Raw genomic sequence first — 27,828 nt, 5'->3', positions numbered from 1 at the left:
GGGCGTGCATGTTCACAAAACCACAGAGAACAACATGGCCGAGCTGGAAGAAATTCTCCAAAAACTGCTTGTTCCCGACAACGCAGTGATAAAGCAGGTAATACATAAGTCTTACTTTACATTAACTGTTGATTTTACCATTTAATGCAACACATGTGTGATTAATCGGCATGTTTTGTACGCAGGCGACCGCCCAACTCCGCGAGGCATTCAAGAACCCTGCTATCGTTCCAGCTCTAGTCACTGTACTTGGCTCTTCTCAAAATCCTCAGGTAAGCTAACATGATGTCAAATGAGGTCAAGTCTCTCAGCTTCGTTGATCTGAAGTATACAGTCCTTTAAAAGTTTTGTCCCCAGTTTTCCGCAGTGTGCATGAGTGAGTGATGTGTTAATTGCCGTTTATTGCCCGTCATTAAAAGTGTAAGCAATATAAGCTTCCCTTTTAAGTTATAAAAGGTCAAGTGTAAGAGAAAAGTTGACTGACAGAAATGATTTGTTTTTTGCAAGGCTTGCAATAAAATAAATGAAACATTTTACAGCACGTGTTGATGCTGTTTATAGAGAAGCTAATAATAACGTTACTAATCGAACCAAATAGAACTCAATCGAACCCAATCGAGCCATTGAATGCAATCAATCGTTTGGGCTCAGTTGAGTTTGGTTGAGTTTGATTAGTTCGACTAGGTTCGACTGCATTCGATTTGAGGCTTGGTGGTGATTGAAAAACAACAGTCGACTTGGACACTCGTATTCACCTGTTAGTCCCAATTACCACTACCCCATTTCCAGTCAAATGCAATCTGACCCAGAATAACGAATAAATTAACTGAATTGAAATTGCTTTAATTTGTCAATTTTTTTTATTTGAAAAGATCAAAAATTATCCCGCTGGCTGCCATTCCTTAGCCGCTCATTTCTTCGGTTTCTGTTCTGTTCTCCAATTTGATTTTAATTTATCGTTAATTTCTGGCTTTTATCCTTGCTTATTCTTTCGTATGTAAATTCAATTTATTTTCAAGGCCCAAAGGTTAATTTAATAAAGGTAATTTCTAGTTAATTGTTTATTTGTAGCTGTTACCTTATTACATGAAATTTTCGCGACACGTTAATTTTGCAATTTTAAAAAAATTGTGAAATTAAAGTGACGCGAACAATAAGTGTCGCAAACGTTACATGACGCGAAAATTAAGTGACTTACATATGTCAATAATCAACAAAGAGTAAGTTTAATACCACTAAAGGAAGGCTTAAGAACAATAACTCTTGCACATTCAAGCATGACCTACTTGTAGCCATTGTTAGAACTGCTCTGTTGATGCAATTTCCGAGATTTAGTCTCGCCCTTGCATTTTTGCTAATTTTGTTGTTATAATATTTGACCCTTTAATGAAGTCGTTTTATTTAATTCAAAAAACATAATGAATGCAGCCTAATAGTTTTATCATTTTGTTAAGCACCATTGAACCTTTATAAAAATTATATTTTGTTACATACTGTTCTGCCGAAAGGAAACAAAGTTTGTTGCTATCTGTTCTGTCCCAGGTGAGACAATATGCTGCAGTTTTGTTGCGAAGACGAGTTGTCAAACAATGGACAAAGCTGACCCCTGAGGTTCACGCCATGTGAGTATGTTTTCAAGTGTATTTGTTTTACTAAATAACAAATTAATAATCATGTATCGAGCCCAGAATTTTTTTTTCCTCTTTATCTCAGGTTAAGAGAGTCTCTTTTGCAAGTGTTGCTTCAAGAACCAGAGTAAGTAAAATTTAAATATTGTAACGTTATGTTTAGATATTACCAGTAGACTGTTAGAAGATAAAAAGCGTTCTCTGGTAAAATGTTTTAAAAATTATAATTAGCTTTCGACAGCCAGACTGCTGTCTTCGACGGATAAAAATGAAGTGATAAAATGGACCTAAAAATTTGAATATGACTAGCAAATCGCATAAATTAAAAAGTTAAAAGTATGTGTAAAAGAATGTTAAATGGAATGCTAAAAGTGTATAAATTACTGAGTGTTTAAAAGAATGTTATATTGTCCTGGCAGAGGGCACGAATTGTTGTCGACCTCGACCGTTTTTGCCGTGTGCCACGATTCAAGTGTCTTTCTAATGCGATTGTTGCCCTTGTCAATTATCTCCGCGTTTTCAAAGTCGATGGCGTGATCAAGAGTCCAGGCATGTTGACTGTTGTTGTAACAATACTGGAAAACTTTTTAGTTCTCACCTAGCTTCATTTATTTACTAATGTTGAGGATTTCTTTGTACTCTCTCAGGACTATTTTCATATTTATATAAAGGCTCCTTTCAATTACTTCTAATTGTGTTTTTAGGCCAGTCGTAAGGAATTCTGCAGCACAAGTTGTAAGTTATTCAATGAATAATTAATATCTTTATTTTAAGAATCTTTTATTAATATTATAAAGTATAACTGTTAACCAATTTTTTTCTCTTGTTTTTAATTGATATCATTATGGGAGGTGCGGTGATCTAATGGTTAGTGCGCCGGACTCCGGATCGAGCGGTCCGAGTTCGAGCCCTGGCCGGGGTCACTTGTGTTGTGTTCTTGGGCAAGACACTTTACTCTCATAGTGCCTCTCTCCACCCAGGTGTATAAATGGGTACCGGCGACATAATGCTGGGGGGGAACCCTGCAATGGACTAGCATCCCATTCAGGGGGGAGTAAAAATATTCCTAGCCGCTTAATGCTACGGAAACCGGGATAAGCTCCGGCAGTGTGGGCCGCTTGGCTCGTGGCTTCTCCTTTTAATTGTTATCATTATACTTACAAGAATTAACCACACTCAAAATGTTTTTTCAATTTACACAGCTGTTGTGTGCATAGTGAAAACAGCTCAAGCAATTCTTCTCTCTCCAAGGGTGAATTACTGAATCCAATAATAAATAAAACTTTATGCTTTACCGTGTGCATAATTTTTGCTTCACACCAAGCTTTGAATGCTGAAAAGAAAACAAAATAGTTTTGCTAAGCAACATACTTATAATGCATTTATTATTATTTACTAGGTGAGTGTGATAGCTAAACATGACCTACCAGCAAATCAATGGCCGAAACTGCTTGTTTTCCTTCAAGAACACATCAAGTCTGATCAACCACTACAGAGAGAGGTGATGGAAAATTGAAAAATCTGTAAAAAAGTCATCTATTCCTATCATGTCCTCTGATGGGATAACTCTGTTTTTGTTGCATTCTAGATGGGCATGTTTAGGTAATGGCCTTGATTTCATATATTAATCGTCCTTTGATCCGATGGAGTATTAACTCTGTCCTTGTTACATTTCAGATGGGCATGTTTCTTCTAAGCTCTATTACAGAATCAGCCAATGAACAGCTGAGACCCCACTTCACATCACTCTTCCAACTTTTCTCCAGCACACTAGATGACCAGCAAAGTAAATTGGTACCATTTTACACAATAAGGTGAGGTACAGTGTATGTTTTGACTTAAGACTTACAGTTGGACCCCGCTAATTCGAACTCGGTTATTTCGAATTCCCCGTTATTTCTGACTAAACCTATTTCCCTTGGATTTGCCCTTCAGTCATTTACTATCGGCTATTTCGAACTCCCGCTATTTCGAACTATTTTCAGTTCCCTGGACGGTTTAAAATACCGAGGTTCGACTGTACTTATGAACCATTTCAAAGCATTATAATGTGTGACCATTTGTAAAAGAAAGCATTTGAGTGATTCTCCAATCAATCCACATGTTTATGTGAATTGGTTTGTTAGAGCAGGGATGGCGTAGTGGTGAGAGCGCTCGCCTGCCACCAATGTGACCCGGGTTCGATTCCGGCCCGGTGCCATATGTGGGTTGAGTTTGTTGTTGGTTCTCGCCTTGCTGCTGAGGGTTTTTCTCCGGGTTCTCCGGTTTTCCTCCCTCCTGGGGGGGGGGGGGGGGGGTCTTTCTTGTCAAAAGAAAGGGTGTTAGTTTTTAATTGTGTGGTTATGATCAGATGTGCAAAATTTAATATTCCAACGATTGACTTGTGCCATGACCTAAAAGACAACACAATGCAGTTACTTCTGCCTATAACCAATAAATCTGTACTTTGTTTACTTTCTTCACTAGAGCTTTGACATGTCTTATTGAGTGTGTTGGAACCGAGGAAATTGTAAGTTGTTAATAAGTTTATAGCCACATTTTTACACCTATACCTTATAACATGAAATTCTCGCGACACGTTAATTTCGCGATTTTGAGGTGCACATATTTCGCGACACTTAAATTTCACGATTTTGAGAAAATTAAATTGTATTTTGAATCACTTTAATTTCACGTTTTTGAGTGAGACACAATTTACATTTTCTTAGCAATATATGTTGATATGCCTTTGAATTATATAAAACGACTTCATCGAAGGAACAATAACGTCAAAATTAACAAAAATGCAGGAAGGGACTTAATCTCAATAGAGCAGTTCTCAGAATGTCTACAAATTAGTCAATTGACGACAACATCCATTTACATTGATTACTGACATATGCGAGTCACTTAATATTCGCGTCATCTTATGTTCGCGCCCCTTTTGTTCGCGGCACTTTAATTTCGCGATTTTTTTAGAATCGCGAAATTAAAGTGTCGCGAAAATTTCATGTAATAAGGTAGTGTGTCCTGCATAGTTTTTTCTTTGATCTGGATAGCCTTCCCTGTATTGCAATGCGGCCATAAGCCTCATTAAGTGTTTTACTTTTTCTGTTTTTAGCCTTTAGTTAGACCACTTATACCAAAAGTTGTAGGATTCATCAACCAAATCTTAACCATAGATGAGGTGGGTACTAAATCAAGTTATAACATACCAGTAAAATAATGTCTTCTTGTTGCCATATTTGTTTGTTTTGAATGGAGTCTGGCATTATTTTTATTAACAAAGATTACTCTAGTTTCCACCCTGTGGTACTCAAAAGAAAGTTTTATACGGGTAATATACCATTTTGACAGAAATTGTACCCCTTTTGTATACCTTTTACTGAAAAAGGTACCCCTTTCTGTTTCATATACCTGAAAGACATGGCTTAGCTTAGACACATGTTTTCTTGTCATTGGCACTTACCCGTAATAAATTAAAATAATACAGCCATAAATTGGATCTGTTCATAATATTTTAATTAAGGCCCTTTTAAAAACCAAAATGATAGACTTCCATACCCTTTTGTATACCTAAACTTGTGAAATCCCTACCCTTTTATTTACCTGAAGCCTGAAAAAGGTACCCTTTTGGGCAGAGTCCATTTTCAAATTTAGGTGAAGATGACCAACATTTTGAATGCATGTTACATACCCAGCTGCACGCATTAAAAACTTGTAACACTTTTTATTGCATCAAGATTTATTTAATAAATGTTTTTTACCCAGGATAAGGCTTGTGATGCAATGGAAATATTCGATGAACTGGTTGAGTCTGAAGTCAGTATTGTGACTCCACATTTAAAGACATTGGTTGAGTTCTGTCTTCAGGTTTGCCATCAAGCTTTCTTTTAAATCAATGACGACGGATTGTAAGGGAATCAAGCTGCTTGCCTTTTTAGATAACCCAAGGACTGGGGGATATCCAACCACTTATAGTCGCATGAATATTTTAGACAACTGATCCACCAAATAAGTGTTAACAAGTAAGCTGAAACTGCCCGTAGGTCTTGTACTTTTGCTAGACTGTCTTGTTAGCCTTGAGAGGTCCCAGAGGTGTGCTTATTGCTATGCCATTTTACTTGTTGGTAGAGCATTCCATTTAATGGAATGTACTACCAGCAAGTTAATGGCATAGTTAAATCGATCCTGTCGCTCATTTGCTTTGGTTAACTCCATTAACATTCTTCTAATTAACACCCATTAACCTAAATTATTTACATGATAAGTGGTGACTTGGATTAAAGTGAAAATAAGTGGAGAAGTGGTTGCAAGTAAAAAAAAAATCTTTTTTCCGAGCATTTGACTTGCGACCACTTCTCCAATAATTTTCACTAAATTATTTATTTATTTTTTGAACATAATTTATTAAATTGCATAAAACTATTTATATTAATATATTGATATTTACATCAGCGAAGAGCCACATACCAGTAATTTTTCTAAAAAGTGATGACTTCAACACTCAAAAACAAAACTGTTATCTCTAAAGGACAGACACTTCTTTTTTGATGTTTTATTTTTATAGAGCTCTTAATGGGTATATTAATTATAGATAGATCTTCTTTTATCAAATTTTATTCACATTCAGAAAGATACTCGTTGAGGGGTAAGGACAAACTTAAATAATTATACGAGGACGGATATTTTTAGGTTTAGCTATTCCAACATGTGGAATTTGCTGCCACTGTCGGTCCGCCAGGCTACAAGTGTTCCTGTTCTAAGTGGGGTGTAAGGACTATTTGACTGCAAGAACTGATTGATTTTATTTTGGAATTTTTTGGTGTTTTTTTTTTTCTAAGGTGGTCTGTCACACGTATTGTATCTCTTTTGCTGACTTTCCTTATGGCCCTTTTCTTTTTATTGTATTTTATAGTTTTCAGTAGTTTTTATATGGGCCATTAAATTGTAATAAAGACATTTACACTATGCCAGGGATACGTAAAAACTACTGACTAAATACTTACTTTTGAAAACTTTGATTGCAGATTGCCAGCAATTCATCCTGTGGCAACAACTTGAGAATAAAAGCTCTTTACTTTGTGAGCTGGCTTGCAAGAATAAAACCCAAGGTGAGTTTAATCTAGGAGGATTCACTGACTCTAATGTGGATTGTATGGGGAGGCTCTGCCTGAATGGGGTGCCTTTTTTCAGTCTGTAATTAAAAGGGTAGGAATTTCACAAGTTGGAGTATACAAATGGGAGGAAAAATTGTCATTATCTCGAATAGAACTTGAACAGACCCACTTTATTTTTATTATTTTTTTATTTTATTAGCTTTGCCTTATAAATAACACATACAACTAACAGTAAACTTAAGGCAAGGAACCCACAACATCAGGGCCAATTACTGAGACATTTACCTTTATTGTCAAAAATGGTTATTAAGGGTTAAGGTTTGGACCTGGCAGAGTGGAGCTTCCCTGTATATAATATTTTGAGTTCCCTCCTCTGAGTTTAATCTTTAAAGTATGTCCTGTGTTGTTAAAATAACCAAATTCAGTCATTATGTCAAGAAATAGAAGTCCTCTTTAGCTTTTTAGCTTATTGCCCCATTGCAAGGCATGTCATAGTTTTAAAAGTTTTTTCAAATGTATGTTCTTTTTTGCCTTGTTTTTAGAAAGATAAAATTATGAATAAATATTAAAAGGGATCTTAACCGGTAGCTCTCAGTACAGTGTAGGGGATGTAGGCTTCATAAACCGTTAAGGTGATAACACCCCCCCTCCCCAATTCTCCATGAAAGCCAATGTGTTATGACAGTGCTTGTTAGTGTTTTTAAGATACCTTCAACATTTAATTTCTCCAATTGAGTGTTAGACTTTTACTGTTACAGGCACTGGTGAAGAACAAGCTTCTTTTGCCAACCTTGTCAGTTGTGTTCCCACTAATGGCATCACCACCAAATGAAGATGATGATTTTGATGATGAGGAAGAGGATGATGAGATAGAAGATGAAACTGAAGCAAGCAGACCTTGTGCTGTCGCATCACAGGTAAAGTATAGAACTGTATGGATCATGTGTACTGTAGGTGGTCTCATGCAATATAGATGATCAATTTATTTGTCGAGAGTAAGCCTGATGGTTGGTAGACCCTTGGCTGAAAGTCAACTAACACTTAGTCAAGATCAACCGAGTGTCAGCTTACTATTGGCCGACTCTTGGCCAACTATCTTGAGAGAGTATTCGATGTATTTGAGTAGTAAACATGATCCAAACTCACTTGTCTGTCAAACATTTTTTGTTACATGTTAAAAGTGCCATAGATTAAATTCTCTTTGAGACAGTGAATTGCAAATGAATCATTCTAATGGCTCTTTTGCCCATTCAGACTTTTTCCCATTCATGCAGGGACGGCGGAGCAGTTTTCCAGGTGGGGGGGCTGACTAGTGACTTTAAGTGGGGGGGCTTAAGAGACTCTTCTCTTAATAAGTCTTTATTTTTTCGGAAAAAGTGGGGGGGGGGGGGGGCTAAAGCCCCCCAGCCCCCCCCCCTGGCTCCGCCGTCCCTGTCATGTTAGTGATTGTGACTTTTATAGTGAAAACTATTGAGCAGTCTGTGTACCTTAATGAAGTACTGTTTATTTTGTTGTAAAATGTGGTGCTTACTAAATTTCAATCTTTACATGAAACTCATTTGTGTGGACATTTAATTGAACTGGCTATAAAGCAGAAAGTTAGCGATGTTGTTGACCTTCATTTAATATTTTTTTGCTCATTTCTTCGTAGGTTCTTGATATTCTTGCTCTTCATTTTCCACCTGAGTCAGTTATTCCACCTCTGGTAAGTGAACACACTTGAAGGCTTTTTCTGACTGAATACAGTCAAGAAAACAAATATTTTTCTGTTAGTCTCTCACTTATTTGCGACAAGCAACGTAAACATATTATAACTTGTGCCATTTTCTCAGTTTTAATTTCTTGTTTGATGTGATGTTCTTGATCTTTCCTTTGTGCAGATGCAGATGGTCCAGCCAGCACTTGCAAGTGAGGACCCTTATAAACGTAAAGCAGCACTAATAGCTCTGGCAGTACTTGCTGAGGGATGTGCTGACTACATCAGAAACAGGTATGAGTTTATGATAAGTTTAATAGCACACATTAAACAGAACCTAACAAAACTACAGTAATAATATTGTTTCTGTAAACAAGTCACAACACAAGGTTGACCTTCTTTGATAGCCACAGCTTTGTCCACAGAATGCCTGTAAAATAGGGTTTGTTGTAAACGAAATGGACTGTATACCCCACCCCCCTGCCCACGCAGCACTTTAGGTTCCCTTATCCTAGGTACCAGTAGTTGTGTTGCTTTATTTCTTTTACCTTCCCTGTCTTAGATGTTAATCCACAGTGGGTTATATATCCATTAAGCATTTAATCTCCTAGACGTCTACAGAGAGGACACTGTTAGAGTATAATAACTTGTCTTAGCCAAGAACACAACACTGCATGACCCTGTCCACCTATGCACACGTTTTACGCCAGTAAAAGTTAATTACAGTCAAAATAGTCAGCACGTGCCGCATATAATTTCGGAATAATTTTGATTAACGGCGAACGGATTGCATTATTCGTTTCAAACTTTCAAATTCAATTTGCATATTGTAAATCGTCCAACTGTAAACACGTGAACACGCGAACCTGTCAAAAGTAAACCAATTTGATTGGATAATTTTTGACAGGTTCACGCGTTCATGTGTTAACGGTTGGATGATTTACAATATTCAAATTAAATTTGAAAGTTGAAACGAATAATGCAATCCGTTCACTGTTAATCAAAACTATTCCGAAATTATATGTGGCACGTGCTTACTATTTTGACTGTAAAGATAACTAGCATACAGAGCAACTGCATTAAAATATTTACGATTGCATTGTTTATTTAAATTTGTGTTACAGATACCTTCAGGCTGTTTTACAGACTATTTGTAGAGGTATGGATACAAGGAAACATATTGTTTGTGAATAATATTATAATTGATTGATAACATTCTCGTACCTTGAGTCTTTGTTCCTTACTACGCATGCTTAATGAAACAAGTGCTGGTCAAAGGGAACAGAGACCCTGTGTACAAGGATGTTATTGATGATAGATTGGCTATGATTGGAAATAATAATTATTGATACATTCCCTTGAAGTTACTTTAAAATCGCTATCAGTGTTGACTACCTTGTCTAATGGAATTATGGATAAAGTAAATTATTAACTGACTGGTAAAGTTAAAACGTTTAAACATGGAATTGTCCAGCCTCAAGACGTTGCTTTTCCCCTATGCTCTCAAGTCTGATCAATGTGTGATTAAATCATGTAAAGTTGACACACTTTCAGGTAGACAGGAAAGGAGAAAAATATAGAGAATTTGTGGAGAAACATGACAAAAATTTTTTTCTGAATAAGAACTAGCTCAATTTTGTCTCATGTTTAATACAGTGTTTGGTGTTGTTTCAGGTCTTTCAGATGAAAGCCAATTGGTTCAGAATGCTGCTCTGTTTGCATTGGGTCAATACTCTGAGTGTTTGCAGGTGATATACTTTGGTACTGGTATTTATGTAATTTTTATAATTACTGGGTCATCCCTTTTCTAGAAACGTGTTGTTCCAGAAAATATCCATACCGCTCCCACAGAAGGTTTTTTGGTTTGAATCCCCCATTCCTTTGAAAATTTCAGTCAAGCCCCGTACTTTCCTTTGAAAATTTTGGCTTTTGAGACTCCGCACCTCCTGAGAATTTCCATTGACGTTCCATGGGGGGCATTATATTTTTTGGAACTGCACAATGGTTTTTCTCTTCATTTTCTTCTCCCATATAATGGCAAAATATAAAAGGGAACAGAGAAGTGGCAAATTGCAGGTTAAATTTGACTCTTGAACAGCATTGTTTTGGATTTTTCATTGAATTGGGCAATCAGACAATTAAAATACAAACAAAGCATTCTATTAGAATGGCCAAAAAAGAGAACATGTTTTGTAAAAGGTTTTTAATGACTCAAACATTATCTACCGGTAATATATTACCGGTAATCTATACATGTACAATGTAGGACTCTTTATTAACTTGCATGTGTCTTTGTACTTTATTTCATTTCAGCCAGATATCAGTAAATACAGTGCAGATATCCTTCCACTTTTGTTTGAGCGACTTGTAAATACTTCAGAAAGTGGACAAACTTCAGCTACCATAACAAGGACTTATTACGCTTTAGAAACATTCTGTGAAAATTTAGGTAAAGAAGCTGTTATGTAACAACATTTTAACTTGTAAATTTTTAAACCCGAGTTGAAAGTACCAAAAAAATTTTGGTTTATTGAAGAGTCTACCTACAAGGAAATAGTCTATAGCCACTTCCTTAACTTACCTACCGGTAGTAAAGACTTTATTTTTAGAAGGTAACAATCAGCTACTGTGTTAACAAATGTTGTGTCGAGCTTAGCTGCCCATCAAGGCCAGAGCTTATCCTGGTTTCTATAGCATGAAGAGACTAGAGGCGCGTTTACACGACAGAAAAATTTGGGTACGGACCCGTCAAAAATTGGTCCGGACCTCACCACTTTTGTAGAGAAACAGTCAAATCAAAACGGGGCCATAGGCCACCCCCGTTCGATTTGACTGTTTCTTTACAATTAAGGGTGAGGTCCGGACCATTTTTGTGACGGGTCCGTACCCAAATTTCTCTACCGTGTAAAGGCGCCTCTAGGAGTACATGTATTTCTTCTTCTCCCTTGGTGGGATGCTAGTCCATCCCAGGGTTACCCCCACCATAAATTTGCCAGTACCCATTGAGAGAGGCACTGCAAGTGTCTTGCCCAAGAACACAACATACAATGTAATAACCCTGGCCAGGGTTTTAACCTGGATGGCTCAATCCAGGGTCCAGGGCCCGGTTGTTCAAAGCACGATTAAGCTAATCTAGGATTAGCGTGAAATTTGATTTAAATTTTATAACATTTCGTTGAGGTTTTCTGTTAATATTTTCTGTACCCCAGTTTTAAACGTGGACCAATCTCAAACTTCACAAAACATTAGCTATGGAAAACCCTTTAAAACAAGAGAAATTAAAACCTCGATCATCTTTTAATCCTGGGTTAGCGTTAATTGCCTTTCGAACAACCCGGCCCAGTGCACTAACCATTAGGCCACCATACCCTCCCTGCTACTGTAGTCTAAACTTAAGATTTTCTTTTACCAGTATGTTAATTTGTTTCTCCAAAAAGGCCTTTGAAAACTAATTTAATCAATATTAAAATTTGTACCAGTAGTACCAACAGTTGTAGTATGCAAGTTTCCAAGGGTGTAAATTGATCCATTGTTAAATCTTTCATTTTACTTTTTTGCAGGAGAGGGGATTCTTCCTTATTTACCTACATTAATGGAAAAACTTCTTCTTGCTTTGGCACCTAGTACAGTACGTTTTCATATAGAAAAATGATTTAATTTACAGTTTGTATTTACAGTCAACTCTCTCTTAACGGACACCTCTATAAGACGGACACCTCCATAAGACGGACACCTGGTGATGGTCCATGCCGTTTTTCAGTCATTTTACTGTAACCAAACTCCCTATAAGATGGACACCTCTCTAAGACGGACAAAGGACACTTTGAAATCATGAACGGACACTTAAGAAGTGTTTTTTTATCATGTTTTATTACTGAAAATACTTCCAAACTTCATATCGCTAAAGCAAAGTTAGTCAGTGCCCTAAGGATACGCGTATACCAAGCTTACTAACCAAAAACAATAAAGCTTCTCTGCTTACGTGAAGCAGTGAATTATCGATTGTAATGAAAAAACAAGTCAATTTTCTGATATTATTGATGTCCCAGTTTGTAAGTTTTGTTAAAGAAAGCGACTTTAAACGGACGTGTATTCATTGTGCATAGGTTTAACTTTACTATCTCAAAATTACTGGTGTCATGTTTCCTCGACTCTCTACAAGACGGACACCTCTCTAAGACGGACAGTTGCAGCCGGTCCCGAAGGTGTCCGTCTTAGAGAGAGTTGACTGTATATATGTTTGAAATGTAAATCTACGTTTTTGGTAATAAAGCATGCCCATGTGAGTTTTGTTGTTGCTGTTGTTGTTACAATTAACATGAACAGAACATTTTGCGCTGTGTATTATCTCTTTATTGTATCATTCTTGTTAATCCTTTAAACGTTAACCAGCATTCACAATCATGTTTTTTTCAGTGAATCAATCTTTGAACCACTTTTTTAGAGACTAGTTTCCTCAAAATTGTAATAAACCGCTGAAGTTTTCATTTTGATTTTGCAGACTGCACAAATGAAAGAATTGGCTATTAGTGCAATAGGAGCTACAGGTAATGTTTATTCTAAAACATGTTTGTCATAGAAGGGCTTTCTTACAACAGTTTGGATTGTACAGAGAATGCAGTTGAACCCCTATTACCGTAAGTGGCCACCCCTCATTAAGGGGCCAGTTATTATAGTCTGAAACTGTTGTCAGTATAATACTGTAAAAAAAAAACCTTTTTAGACAGCCACCACTCATAATAGCCGCGGCCACCTTTTTGGCATCCCAATGAGCATTCTTAGAATGCAATACACAATTTTTGGCTTTGTTCTCAAAAAGATCGGACAAACTAGAGTCCAAAAAATAAAGTGACAGCTGAAAAAAATTTTATTCAAACACAGGATTATTGTCGTCTTATGACAATGTGATTCCGTAGTTTCTTTTAACGCTATTGCAATGATGTGATCTTTCCATTTCCCCGAGGGTGGCCACTTAATAGGGGTTCTACTGTACTACTTTGATGACACCTTCACATTATGGCGACAGCGTTTAAGATTTTGTTTCTTTGATTTGTTTTTGTCATTCTCTTTTTGCATATGAACGTTGTTCAAATTCTATTTTAGCAATCATTCTTTTTTGTTACCACTATATATTTTTTACAGCAAGTGCTGCTAAAGAAGCCATGCTGCCATACTTCCCTCAAATAGTTGAATATATTAAGGTAAATATTACATTGCAATGATCGCGATAATGCCTCAAGTAAAAAACTGTTTCACTAGTTATTATAGTTTGCCAAGACTGCCTTAGAGCGATTTTCACTTGAGTGGCGAAAGTAATTTGCGTTTGCTTTGGTTTTGCGTTACTACGATCAGTGATTGGTTTAAAAATCTCGCGCCACTTTCTCGACCAATCAGAATTAAAACCAAAACCAATTGTGACTTGCTCGCGCACATTTTCCTGCGCTTCGCGTCAGCTACATGTATTTGCTTCGAGTTTTGATTGGTTAACTGGCCGGATTGTCTGCGTCCTTTGCGATTGGCCAGAGTAATTACTTTGGTTTTGGTTTTACGACACTCAATTGAAAACTGCTCTAATGATAGGCATTTAGCAATAACCAAGATTGAATACTCAAAGAATGTTTATACCTTTATTGTACAACTTGTTTGTCTTGTTGTTTATCGTGGTTAAAACAACAGTTCTGTTTATCACCTTCCGCTGAATGCCGTCTTTGGCAGATTGAAGTCATAGTTCATTTTCCCCCTTTTTTCAAAAGTGACCATTCTGCTATTTTCTGCTAGGAATATCTAAGCAACTCTGGATCAGTAGAAAGGAGCATTTTACGTGTGCAAGCTATTGGTGAGTTTATATCTTTGTTGTACTTACAGATGTTCTAGTAATTCAAGTGAAAGTGACTTTTGGTTCTTTCTTTATAGATACCTTAGGTGTTCTTGCTAGAACTATTGGTCCAGATAATTTTATGCCGCTAGCAGATGAGTGTATTCAGCTTGGAATGGTACGAGTTTCGTCATTTTTCATTTTATGATATCACAGTGTGGTGTTATTTTAGAGCCTGTTCTAACAGTTGAGGCCAAGAGAGCAAACCAGGCAGGAAAGAAAGGGAGGGATCATTCCACAAATAAATTTAATGGTTCTGCATTTTCCCACTAAAGTGTCATCTTTTTCATTCCAGCTGAGATTGAATTGGATCTCTGTTGGTAGAAGTCTTACTTGATAGTCAAAGGAATTGCTAAAGCTTTAGCAATTCAGGTGAACAATCAAACAATGAGACGGTTTTTTTCTTTGACATCTGATTTTTTTTTCTTTTTACCCACAGAGTCTTCTTGAGCAAGACCGGGATCCTGATCTTAGAAGATGCACGTAAGAATTGTCATTATTAAAACCAGTTGATGCAGTCAGGAGATGAAGGGAAAAAATGCAGCCATTGTGATTGGCGTTTAGGCTTGCAGTTTCTCTCAATTTTGTTTGAAGTACTTTACTTTATGCACAGGTTTTGCGGTAAACCAGTTAGAGAACTCAGCAGATTTAAAGCCAGTGCAAATTCATCTTACTTTCCACGGTCAACTGACTGCTTTAAAATTTTTAAAGGAACTACGTCACAGGGATTTTGCAGATTTTTGGTCTTAACCGTTCTGAAATTAGTGGTAGGCAACTTAACACATGGAAAACATTTATTTATCTTTGAACATCTTGAAAAGATATAACCTTAACTTGTGAATAGAAATCAAACTTCGTCTATAAACATAAATTTCCTGAAGACATGCGAAAACAACTTGAAAAGTTTAACCTCAATTTTTCAAGTTGCAATCCATTTCCATCCTAGCCATCCGAAGCCAAACGGTTGTTGATAGGGATATACTTATTTTTAATAAAACTGGACCATTATTTGTAGCCTAGGTTTCTTGCAACACAAATTAAAAGTCTTGATTGTTCGAAAATCTGTAAAAATCCATGACAAAACCCCTTTAACGTTTGAAACGTTTCATTCTATAGATTTCATTGCTAATTTAATCTGTAATTTAAGAATCATTAATACCAACTTCGTCGCTCGTAACAGTCGACTTGTGGCAGGCGTACTACCAGTACTGACTCACTCATGGATCCTGTAAAAATATTACGTTGATACAGTAAAAACCCGCGTGTAAAAACCTTCTTTTTTCAGAGTTTGGCAAAACAGGTTCTTGTATTATGGGGTACTTATTGACATTTTAGGCTAAGTAGGTTCTTAATTTCTACAGAGTAGACATTGTTGTTGATCATCAGAAAATAGTATAAAATCTGGTCTGTTCTTCATTATAAATATTTATTAATGTGCCCATGTTGCCAGAAGTCCAACAACATTAATTGATCAATGATACAGCACTGTTGTTTCATAGTAACAGTTCAAATTCAACATACATTGTGCATTTTGAGGTTCATCATTTAAATTTTCTAAACTCTCGATCACCTTTTTGGTTTTTGGTAAAAAAAAATATATATATTTATTAAATAGTTAAACCCCACATATAAGAACCTGTTGGAATTTGTTTGGCTAAACAGGTTCTTATACTTTGGGGTACTAAAAAAGCAAATTTCTGCCAGAAGGTTCTTAAATCCCTAGGTTCTTACACGCGGGTTTTTACTGTATCACTTTCTTGTCCAGGTATGGCTTGTTTGCCTCAGTATCTACAATACTGAAGACCAATATGGGGAAATATCTGAAAGATATAGTGAAGTATATGATTGATTCACTTCAATCAACAGAAGGAATTGTGGTAAGCTTAAATTGACTTTACCATTTGCACTTTGATTTGTCAAGATGATCTTTAAAACCTGTCACACCTTGGATAAAACTTTTGTCCTGATAGAGTCCATCGTAAGACATGTGAAGGGTTAAACTTAACAGTGGTATTTCAGAAGTTTTCTGGTAGGGCAAGGTAAAGTCTTAATCCGAACCATTCTATCCAAATCCATCGCCCAGAACACTACCCCCCTTCCAGCCCTAGTTCGTCACAGGTTACTCCACCCCCACCCCCTGCACCGCCAGAGCAAGTTCTAAGGTACATAGCATATACTTTTTTTGGTATATACTTTTTTACAATAATGGACGTGCTTTCAACAGACCCACTATGCAAGTGAAGATGACCCCAGTTTTCTACTGGAAGATGAAGACTTAGAAGAAGATGATGAAGATGATGATCAAGTAACTGGGTAAAGTTTAATTTATTTTCTTTCATGCTAGTGTGCTCAAGAGCAAGCTGTCTTTGTGAGTTCTTTTGCTGAGAAAACGAATAAATAACACTCAGATGCGTACTTTACAATTTATGAAACCTTTTGCATTGTTCTCAGTATGCATTGTTCTATCATGTTTCCCAACCTCATTCACAACCCACTTGTTTCTGTTTGTTTGCAGTTATAGTGTGGAAAATGCTTACTTAGAAGAGAAGGAAGATACTTGTAATGCTCTTGGGGAAATCTCAGAAAACTCAGGGTAAGATAAAGTGTATGCTGAATACCGAGACAGTGTGGGTTTTTGTTAAGGTGGAGAGAGAACCAAACGTAACCAAAAATATATACGCTGATTTATGATTTTTTTTTTTTCATGTTGCAGGACTGAGTTTCTACCGTACTTAGATGAGTCATTCAAAGAAGTTTTAAAACTTATCCAGGTATAAACTGTACTAAATTACCGGGTATTAGCAATTAAAGATCAAACCACAAGCCCTTTGAAAACGAGTGCGAGTAGATCAATTGTTATAGTAGACACTTTAAATGACTGTTTTCCAAAATATACATTTAATGTACTTTAAGCTACAAATGAAAAGTAACATTACTACGAGCCCGAGTTTTCTATGGGTTAATAGTCAACGAGGCGCAGCCGAGTTCACTATTCGCTCATACTTTTTTGCTAAAAATCAAGAAAAATCACGCCTTCTAGGAGCAACGCATGCGCGGTCATTTTCTTTCAGGGTATGGAAAACAGTCGGAGGACCAATCAGATTTTCAATAGAACACAACAGAGTTTCTACTTATAGCAAAAAGAAAACAATGGGAGAACCTTGTACCTTTTGTTAACAAATCCATGCGACTTGTCAGTTTCCTCACACAGGAGTACGGAAGGGAGCTGTGATGGCTTTAGGTCAGTTTTGCAGTGGATTTCATTCTCTTCTTCAACAAGCTGGTGCAGAGGATAAAACAGCATGTATGTAGTGAAAGAAATAACAAAATAGTGTGCATAAGCTTAACGCTTTCACCCCCGAATTTTCCCCCCAAAACGCTTTTTTTAAGCGTGAAACTGAATTTTTGGTGCTATGATCTTGAATTTACCTAAACTTTAAAAAAAGCACTTTTTCACACTGCAGCAACATTTTCATTAAGATTCCATGAAAAGATGTATAATATTTCACTTTGGTGCATGCGCATAATTTTTTTTTGCTGAACTGTTCCATTTTTTTTTGCTCTGTTTGCTTCCGTTTCTTTCGGCTTTGTTATTCTCGTTACTTTCTACTCTTCATACCCTTCCTTTCGGCCGAAAAAGTTTGGACTTTATCATTGGAAAATCCTGAAAAGGGGATCTTGATCAATTACAGGTGTATTGGCCTGTTTAAGCATCGATTTTGCACCCAAAATGAATAGCATTTTTCTTTGATTGGCTCTGTCAGAATGCAACCGACTTTCAAAATGAACAGTCCTGTAGAAAGGTCTATCCTAGCAATATCAGCTGCTTATCACAAAAATCCGCTGACGTGCTAATTGATGACGTCACAAGTGGTTCAATGACCGCGCCTCCAAATAGCGCCGTGTTTAGAGTGAAAGGGTTAAAAGCTTTTGATTATAGCGATATTAAATTAATGTCGTGCCTCCAGTCCAAGAGCGTAATATTTTATTTGCACAGGCAGTGGTAAAAATTCGCTTTTCTTTTGCATGCTTTGTCGCAATGCATGCAAAAGTCACTAGTGCTATTTGGTCTTTTGTTAGCTATTCCAGTTTTCTTGATGAACTTTTTATGCATGTTGCATAAAACCGTTGCGTGGTGAGGCATTAGTCATAATACTAGAATGCCAAGGTCCATCTCGGTCTTTTACCACTGCCTGGCTTTCTTTTTCCTTGGATCTAACTTAGCTATAGGTCTAACGCACTCCCCAGTAATCTTTGATTACAGCTAGTATTAGCTATTTTAGGTTTTTTGATGAACTCTTTGACAAACGTGCATGTTGTATGAAAGTTTACAGTAAAATCCCGACTTCTTGAACCTCCAGGGTTAACGGAATAGGAAATAGGGAATAGTCGGGAGTTTTGAGAAACCGAGGGTGCGAGATTTAAAGATTGTACTGTATTGCCAAAAATTGCTGTCGTGTCTTAACATGTTTCACTTTTCTTTAGTGCAACGTATGCTTAGCACAGCCATACCAACCTTTATCACCGTTATAACCAAGGACACGGACAGATCAGTCGTCATGGCAACCCTACAGTCGCTGAATGAAGTACTGAAGGCAGTCAAGTCTCTTATTGTCGATGAACAGGGTCACCCTGATGCTATTGCTAATGCCGCTAGGACAGTGCTTATGCAGAAGGTTGGTTTATGAAGATCAGCGCGGTTTTGCAGAGTACTTAGTACACAGTTCTGTGCTTTGACTTTTTTGCTAGCTTTAAAAAAGGGTTATGGTTTGGTGCTAAGATAGTCATAAGATATAAGTTCTACTTCTTACCTTCTAGAAATGGAGTGGGGTTGATACACCATCCCTTCAAGCTAAAACATTTTGGTTGCACCAAATGTTAATTTACTCAATTTAAAACAAAACGGCTTAAAAATGTTCACTGAAACTGGAATCTCCAGGGACAAAATTATACTCTAACAGTTTCAAACCTTCTCAGTTCGGAAAAATCTCCAAGTTGTACCAAAAGGAGTCAAACCTATGGCATTGCAAGCCATGATCCTTCGGTGAGACGCTCCTACCACTGAGCTACAGAAGGCCCATGGAAGCTGTAGGTCTTTTTACCAGGTTTATATGTGGCAAACGCCCTCTAAAACGCTATTAACGTTTGGAGAACAACTTGTTCGTATAAGTAGTTTTCATCTCAGAAAGCCTTTCATGTGGTACGAATACCACATGGGATAATCTGTATCTTACTCTTTGTTTTGTATTCCTTTCTAGACTGCTTGTCAACAAGGTGACGATGATGATGTAGATGACTCAGATCAACAGGCTGAGTTTGATGCCATGTTAATTGAGTATGCAGGGGACATTCTTCCTTCTTTAGCTACTGCAGTAGGAGGACAAATCTTTGCACCGTACTTTGCTGGATTCTTGCCCTTACTATTGAAGAAAACTGTAAGTGGATCATATTCCAGACAAAACATCACTCATTATTATCATTATTACTCCTTAGCGTACTTATCGTGGTGCATTCATGAGCTACAGTAACTTATTTCCGGGCACACGATTTGACCATTTCATGATCTCTTTAGAAGTTTCTAGTTTGTAGTCTACGAGCAGACTCAGCCTTTACTTTTCCTCGGATCGGCATGTATAAAGCAAACAAGTCGATTGGGAAAAATGGCCTAGGGGAGAAAACAGAGAAAATGATTCCTTTCCGCCCACTTCTGAGTGTTCATATTTCCTGCTCGCGACAATAATATGGACTCCTTGCAGCTAGGTTTATTTCTAGGGGGGTCAGTTATTATCTGGTTCAGTTGATTATGTGGCCAGTTCAAATTATTGTGTAGAGATTGGATTATTATAACTGCATGAGATTACGATTGCCTTACTAAACTGTTTTTATAACGTTATCGTTGTAGAGAAAATCCTGTCCAGTTTCTGATAAATCATTTGCTATCGGAACAATATCAGAGGTGAGTTGCTTTCTTTTCAGATATAATTTTCTTTATTTATACAGATGCAACGTGCTATGATATTAGCCCTGCCAAGACTGGTGTGCTCCATCCAAATTCTGCTTTGCTGATCATGTATGATAGATTTTTGTAATAACTCTTGAAAGATAGTGCGATTTTCACTGAGTGTCGAAAGTAATTTGCGTTTGCTTTGGGTTTGCATTACTACGCTTAAGTGATAAGTTACAAACACTGGCGCCACTTTTTTCACCCAATCAGAAGTAAAACGAACAGAACTTGCTCTAGCACGTTTTCCCGCGCTTCGTGCCGACTACATCTATTTGGTAAGAGTTTCGATTGGCTCACTGGATTGTCTGTGTCCTTTGTAATTGGTCAGAGTGATTACTTTGGTTTTGGTTTTGCGACATTTAATCAAAACTCGCTCTAAATGCACATCTGCAATGAGTCCGTACATTATGTTGCCTTTTTGCAGGTGTTACTCGCCATGGGTCACGCCATAGTTCCTTTTGTGCAGCACCTGTTCCCTGTGTTTATGACGTCACTCAAGGACGAGGATGACGAAGTGAGAAGTAACACAATCTATGGCCTTGGTCTTCTTGCATTCTATGGTGGAGATCTTATTACACCGTATCCTTGAGAGATGCGTCATAAGCTTAATAATAAAATAAATAAATTACCTTTATTTAGACCAATTGGGTTTAAAGCTAGAAACTGGTGAGGACTTCCTCGTACCCAGACGCCTGATGAGGAGGCTGTTGTGGGGGTGTGTTTCCCCCATCGAAATGGATTTTGGAAGTCTTGGTTTTTGTGGAGGGAGGAAAACAATAGAACCCAGAGAAAAATCCTGGGAGCAAGTTTGTGAACCAACAACAAACTCAACCGACATAGGACGCTAGGCCAGGATTCGAAAGGAATCACATTGGTGGGAGGCGAGCGCTCACACCACTGTGTCATCCCTGCTCTGACTGAGCGTGTGAAGCTCGGTGGCTTTTTGTCATACTTTTTAACAAGCAGCTATTTCAAAAAGAAATAGTGTTTCGTTTCCTGATTGCGGAAGGGTAAGAATAGTGTAACACTTAAGGAGAGGTGGGTTTGGGGTTTACTTTAATTTGGAGAAGGTCCTAGTGTATGTTAAATTTGCCGAATTTATGCACGAGTGCAGAATGAAAAGAAGAACTTCATATTCAGTAGTAACTTAAATTCTCATTTTACACCTACTGTCGATTTTATGTAAAGGAGACATTACGTTTAGCTTTCAAGAGTTCAAGTAACACATAAATATTTCTCTTTATAGAAATAGCATATGTCTTTATCTCCAAATTAAGTTAAGTGAAGGGAGCTTGCCTTTATCGTTTTTACTCATCCAGTGGAAATTAAAATGATTTTTTTTATTTCTGCAGAACACTTTTTTGCTTTTAAGCAAAAAAATGGCACCCGATAGCATAACTTTGGATGTTACATGAATGGAAAAATAACTTACAGAAAATATTTAAATATATTCCTATCAATGTGGGGAAACATGAAACCACAAGAGTAAAATGCAAGATCAGAGTAATGCAATTAATTTAAATGGTTTATTTTTTGAAACAAACAATCCTTAAATAAATCAGTTCCATAAATAAAGTGTTTTGTGACTACTGATCTCTGATAAAATGCAAAACAACACTTTAATCGAAGATGAAATTATTACCTTTTGACAAAAAGCTTGAGGTATATACTTCTCTGAGTTGATCACATGCTCAAATCAAATAAATGCCAAATTCATACAAACCAAAACCCTGGTCGACAAGAACAGAGATAAGCACACTGTTTCGAAGCCATTTCTTTAAAATGAAATGCCTGTTGTCACTTTACAAAGACACGTAAACAACCAAAGCAAATTAATGTAAAAAGCTACCATACACAGATTTTTAACAAGGATTTTTAATTAAGCAAAATTCAAGTTTAAAGAAAGTTATATGTTATATATAGTCGTACCAGGATTGTATTTTGCTCGATCCGCGCTGCACGCTCTCCCGGCAAATATAAAATTATCTCCACAGAATAAGACACAGCCAAGTTGCATCTGTTGTCAGTGTAACAGCCTTGCATTGGTAACACTGATAATAACGATTTGCATTTTTGGCGATACTGTGGAGTTTCGATCAGACCGCGATGGCTTTGAATAATCCAAATAATGTTTATATCATTAATTTAATCTCAGAAATCTGCACCAGCAGTTGCAACGGTAGTTAATATTGAGCGTTACAACATTTAAGGAGACGAATTTAGTTCGACACGGCAGTTGCACACCTTGCTATACGATACTGTCCATACAAAATTTAAACTTTGAGCAGAACTTATTTATCAACTTTCCGTGCAGACTCGAATGTTTTTGCGACGCCGACGTGACACTGATCACGCAATTCCGGGTACATCCACGCGAGAACCCACGCAATTTTGCGTGTATTCGCGCTGTTTGTGACGTCGAAGATGCCGTGAAATTTTCCTGTACAAATAGAATAGGGCAATCTCCCACATTTATACATTCCTCTGTTACATGAAGTGAAATTAACTTTGTAAGTCACCTGCAAATATGCACTTCTCTTAATTGTAGCGCACTTGCTCTACCGTGCGATCAAACACGAGATACGCCAAGTCATCCCGTTTTTCTTTGCGCTTGTAAACACTGATTGGTGGAAATTTACTTCCGTTTCAGAATAATATTAAACGCTACGAGAGCTTTCTCTAGTTTTCTTACAATACATCGCTTTAGTCAAACTTAAAACCATTGCAGTCGTTAGATATTTCTGTTTGCAACGAATCTAAATTTTTTTGGTCATGCTGAGGAATATATTTCCGTTATTTGAAGAACATGACTGTTTTTACGAAATTAATTGCCATCGGTCATACGTATTTACTTTGTGGTTACGACCGTTCTTGTGATTGGATAGCAGCCCCCCGTGCGAGCAAACACGACAAGTCATCCCTTTTTTGTTTGCGCTTGCAAACACTGATTGGTGAAAATTTACTTCCGTTTCAGAAAATCGCTAGAATGTTTACTTAACAATTAAACGCTACGGGAGCTTTCTCTAGTTTTCTTACAATACATCGCTTTAATTAAACTTAAAACCATTGCAGTTGTCAGATATTTCTGTTTGCAACGATTCTCAATATTTTTTTATCATGCTGAGAATATCTTTCCGATATTTGAAGAACATGTTTTTACGAAATTAATTGCCTTCAGTCAAACGTATTTACTTTGTGGTTACGACCGTTCTTCTGATTGGATAGTAGCCCTCACTGTGTAAATAGTTCACATCGAAGCCAAAATAATACCGTATCGTTTCTGAGGAAACGAAACAAAAATAGGCTGTAGATACAGCAGTCTCACTCCACACCGCCACTACTGCATTCCATAAGATCAGGTAGTTGCAGCGCGCAAATGTATTAACAGTCATTTCCCATGGCACAACTTTTCATGGCGCTATGTAAAAACCCTGTTCCTAGGAAAGCGTTTCCAATAACTGTAATAAAAATAATATGACGTTATTGTTATCAACTATTTTATTCCTATCTAAAGTTGAGATGACAAAGAAACAAATTTTTACCATCAAGCAAAATTGTTGTTTTTGTTCATTTCAGCGTTTCTATATCTTTCCTTGACACTTTTTAGTCATTATCAGAACATTTTAGAAACCCTGTTCGTGATCCTGTCTCAGAACCAACCTCCTCGAGTTGTCGACAACATCTGTGGTGCTGTCAGTAGGATGATCATGGCTAATAGGAATTCTCTTCCCTTGGACAAGGTTGGAGTTCCGTTCCTTTCCGTTTTCTCTTTATTCCCCTCACAAGATAAGAATGTCAGCTTAAGTAATTCTAAACTCTGTGAGAACCAAAAACAACAAAAGTTCTTCTACTTTGCATCATATGTTTTCTTTTATTTTTCCTGGGAAAAATTTAGTTGTCAGTTAGTTTTTTTACTGAGGTGATCAGATTCTTTATTCTCGTCATCAGCTTTGTTTTAAAGTAGCTAAAAGCCCGTTCACACAGGCGATTTTTGATGCGATTTTTATCGCGCTTTCCAATGCAACTTTTGTCGTGCTCGAGCTCGCACTGAAAATCGTCGATATTTCAAACATGTTCGAAACCTTCGCGATATTATGGCAACAAAATCGCCGCCAGTTTCCACTCGCGGTTTTCGTGGGATTTTTATCGCGACTTCGAGCGCGACATAAGTTGCATCGGAAAGCGCGACAAAAAACGCATCACAAATCACCTGTGTAAACGGGCGTTAAAGGGAAGATAGAAAGTAAGCCACTGATGGGGAATGGCGGGTTTACCACAGAATAAAAAAAATTCTTTCGAATTCGCAAATCCTTTGAAGAAAATTCACTCAACAATGTGATGCCTGGATCAGTCACAATGTGATTTTTTCTTGTAGGTTTTCCCAGGATTGTTGCAGTGTCTTCCATTAAAGGAAGACTTCGAAGAGAATCATCCTGTTTATTCGTGCATCATTGAGTTGTTCAGTGATCAGCATCCACTTATTAGACAGTATCTAGCACAGCTTTTAGCGGTATTTTCACAAGTGCTACCCTCTGGCACTTTACAGGATGGTGAGTGAGACTTCAAAGGCTGTAGTTACTACAGATAACTCAAAGGCGCGTTCGTGTGAGATGTTCCGGAGCAGGATCAGTGATCCAAGATAAATTGGTGTATGCTGCGTCAAAGAAACGAGCAAATCCTGTCCAAAGTGGATTTTTTCCCTATAATGCTACGTGGTCTGTGTGATCTTGGATCATTGATCCAGACGCGAATCATCCCAAAGGAACGCACCTGGCTAAAAAATATATAGTTGCTTTCGTAACGTTTCGGCCACTTTGACTGTTTACATTCTTTGCTACTGCCATTTGCAACTGAAGAAAAGAACTGTTCGCCGACTTCAGAACACGAATGTCGATCTTGGTATGCATGAAACCCAAGAGGACGACTAGGCCCCTTTTGTTCGAAGGTCAAATAGCACTATCAACTGGATGGTATGTTTTATCAACACTTATCTACTGGATAGTAATTTATCTGGTGGGTAGTGTTATCTGCCCTTTGAACAACCGGCCAGGTGAAAAGAGCGGGGACGTGTGTAGTCTCTTTAGGGGTGCAAACTGAGGATTTTGGTGTCACTTTGAACGTTCAGAAGAATCAGGCATGTTCTGTGTTCTATTAGGAGTTTAAATAAAGTATGCGTAACGCTCAGCTTGGTCTCCCCTGACGTATTAATTTTTCACCGAGCATCCCGCCTACTTAACATGTGAGATATTCGTGTTCAGAGCGACTCCCTGTAACATATTGACTGTACTAAGACTAACTGTTTTTATTTTGTTTTAAGGTATTCGTTCAGGACTTATTAGTATGATACAAAAGATTCAACAACAATCTCCACAAAGGTTCCAGAACATTCTGGCAGAGTTGCCGCCAGAGCATGCACAAGTGCTGATGGCCGCTGCTACAGGGCAGGCCCCTGGTTGACGACACTGAACAGCGCTTTAAGGAGAGATCGAAGATTGTTGATGGTGAAAGACAAGGGCGTTGTGTCTTCAAATGGCAGTGCTTGCTGACTTTCTAGCAGGGATATCAATGAATTTCAGTACTGACTGACTTATTAGCAGGAATATCATCGAGCAACTGAGTGTGTCGGAACATTGTCTACATATGCTGCTTGCACAACGTACCACGTGACTCATTCAATCTACACTTGTGCCTTCATGTATAATAAAACGAAAAAAATGAAAAAAGTCACAGAACAGATTTTCAAAGATTCTGTTAACTGATGTCAATACTCGAGTGGATTGGAAGAAAACTGGAAAGTTCCGAGTTCGTTTGAGCTTAAAATACTCTTAAAATACGAGTGCTTTAGAGTTCTCCCAAACTTTCTCTCTTTTTTGCACCAGTAAACACTCAGTGGTAGTTTTGTATTTCTTTTGTAAAACAAAGCCACGCCATGCGAGATAACGATGTTACATGGCTTCCTAAGCCAATCATAGCTCTTGTTATATAATCATTTTATAAAAGAATTCAAAAGGGAACTTTATTGTTAAAATTGGGGGACAATTGCAACCTCGCCCCAGGTCTTCTCCGGATGATGTTTAAAATAGCGGCGGCCCGCTGGCCATGAGTACCACGGGGACAAGGTTGAGAAAATCGAAAAATGATGCCATGTTCTGAAAATAATAAATATTTATACTAAAAGTGATCGTTTAGTAGCACAAATGTTCAAAATGAACTGTTCAACTTGTGATCTAGCTATCCCTTCGAAAACACGGTATATTTTCTCAAATGGAAGGAGAACTTGATCAAAAGAATTGAATCGTATAGAAATATGTTAACACTAATTTTTTATATTTAGGAACAGTTTGGTTTACAAACACCAAGCTTACTCGGAATATTCATGTTCCATTCATAGACTTGAAGGAATAAGAGATATTATAAGAAATCTAAAACTACCGAGATGGATAATGAAAATAAAAGTAGAATTAAGCAAACAGATGGTAGAGAAAATAGCGGAGGCTGACTAGGTTTCTTTAAGAACATCGGGCTGAAAGTTGGCCAATAAAGCACAAGTAATGTATATGGTATGGTATTTCTGATACAACTTTTAAAAACATTTTCACGCTGATTTCTCGCTTAACCATCGGCAAATAAGAACTTGATCAGCCTGAACCCCGAAATCATAGGGGTGTGTTTACTGTAATCAAGTGTGCCTTTCTTGCCTTTCACTGTATTGCCTTTTTTACTGTATTCAAGTGTGCCTTTCTTGCCTTTCAGCGCGCGTGCTCGATTGTACTGTTATGCGGGTTGGTTGCCGAAAACGTGATGTTCTATAGAAAAATTAATTACCTGACTCGTGAATTCCAAGTATAATTTCATGCTACAAATCGCGAAGCGATTCGTGCGATATCGGTTTAATTTTCAATTGAAATTTAACGTGGAATTCACGAGTCAGGCAATGGATTTTCCTTGAATCGCATAGCCTTTTTGGAATAAAAAAATTCTACCCATTTTTTTTTTGTTTATGGCTGAATGCTGCAATTTTAAATGCGCAATCAGGAGGCAATTCCAAATCAACTGTCATGAGCCAGCGAATCAGAGTCCAGCTAAAAAACTTCATTTAAACCTCGCGGTTGACACTGAACCATCGTTTTTCAACGGTTCAGACAGGCTGTTAAGGGCTGGTAGTGTTTTAGAGAACATTCTTATTTCTCGAATATCTGTTTCAAAGTTTCAGACAAACTTATGAAATTTTTTAACTCTTCGGCCAGAAAGAAGAAGACAACACGCATCCATAGTGAAAAGCTGTTTTGCACGAAAAACTTGTAGTATTTCTTTCCCCGCTTTTTTTGTTGTTGTTGTTGTGAAGCGCCAATAGCAGGCCGGGATAGGCGCAAAAATGCATCAGTCAATTGAAACCCGGGACCCCTGATCCCCGGGACTTACCGGAAGATTTATTATTAACCAGTTGTTAAAAACCCGGCTTATTACACCGCCCTAGGGTCCAAGACGTCTGTTAGAAGCCCCGCATAGCGGGGGCATCTGAACCA

At 37.5% G+C, this 27,828-nt stretch overlaps 1 protein-coding gene across 1 annotated transcript; it reads left to right on the top strand.

The window, feature by feature from the left end:
- The first annotated feature begins 16 nt into the window (after positions 1 to 16).
- Positions 17 to 27,282, top strand: LOC144649845 (importin-4-like). The gene is made up of 35 exons (XM_078509440.1): positions 17 to 97; positions 186 to 272; positions 1,543 to 1,622; positions 1,714 to 1,755; positions 2,333 to 2,363; positions 3,028 to 3,129; positions 3,306 to 3,442; positions 4,095 to 4,137; positions 4,729 to 4,794; positions 5,379 to 5,480; positions 6,638 to 6,721; positions 7,486 to 7,644; positions 8,379 to 8,432; positions 8,608 to 8,717; positions 9,548 to 9,582; positions 10,098 to 10,171; positions 10,737 to 10,872; positions 11,984 to 12,051; positions 12,925 to 12,970; positions 13,566 to 13,624; positions 14,202 to 14,259; positions 14,337 to 14,416; positions 14,738 to 14,781; positions 16,064 to 16,175; positions 16,523 to 16,611; positions 16,814 to 16,891; positions 17,012 to 17,069; positions 17,497 to 17,602; positions 18,784 to 18,974; positions 19,557 to 19,733; positions 20,201 to 20,254; positions 20,727 to 20,881; positions 23,910 to 24,042; positions 24,678 to 24,852; positions 25,620 to 27,282. The coding sequence occupies exons 1-35, from the start codon at positions 35 to 37 to the stop codon at positions 25,757 to 25,759; spliced, it is 3,228 nt and encodes a 1,075-aa protein (XP_078365566.1). The 5' UTR covers positions 17 to 34; the 3' UTR covers positions 25,760 to 27,282.
- Positions 27,283 to 27,828: the final 546 nt, after the last annotated feature.

This window comes from Oculina patagonica, chromosome 4 (genome assembly GCF_052425735.1).
Source record: "Oculina patagonica isolate OP01 chromosome 4, crgOcupat, whole genome shotgun sequence".
Taxonomy (NCBI): domain Eukaryota; kingdom Metazoa; phylum Cnidaria; class Anthozoa; order Scleractinia; family Oculinidae; genus Oculina; species Oculina patagonica.
This window is presented reverse-complemented; position numbering and strand designations above follow the sequence as displayed.

Bases quoted from the DNA above. Each gene is read 5' to 3' on its own strand.
- LOC144649845 (XM_078509440.1), top strand. From the start codon at position 35: ATGGCCGAGCTGGAAGAAATTCTCCAAAAACTGCTTGTTCCCGACAAC. The intron at 6,722-7,485 runs GTGAGTTTAATC...TTACTGTTACAG, and splicing joins TTGCAAGAATAAAACCCAAG to GCACTGGTGAAGAACAAGCT. The intron at 14,417-14,737 runs GTACGAGTTTCG...TTTTACCCACAG, and splicing joins AGTGTATTCAGCTTGGAATG to AGTCTTCTTGAGCAAGACCG.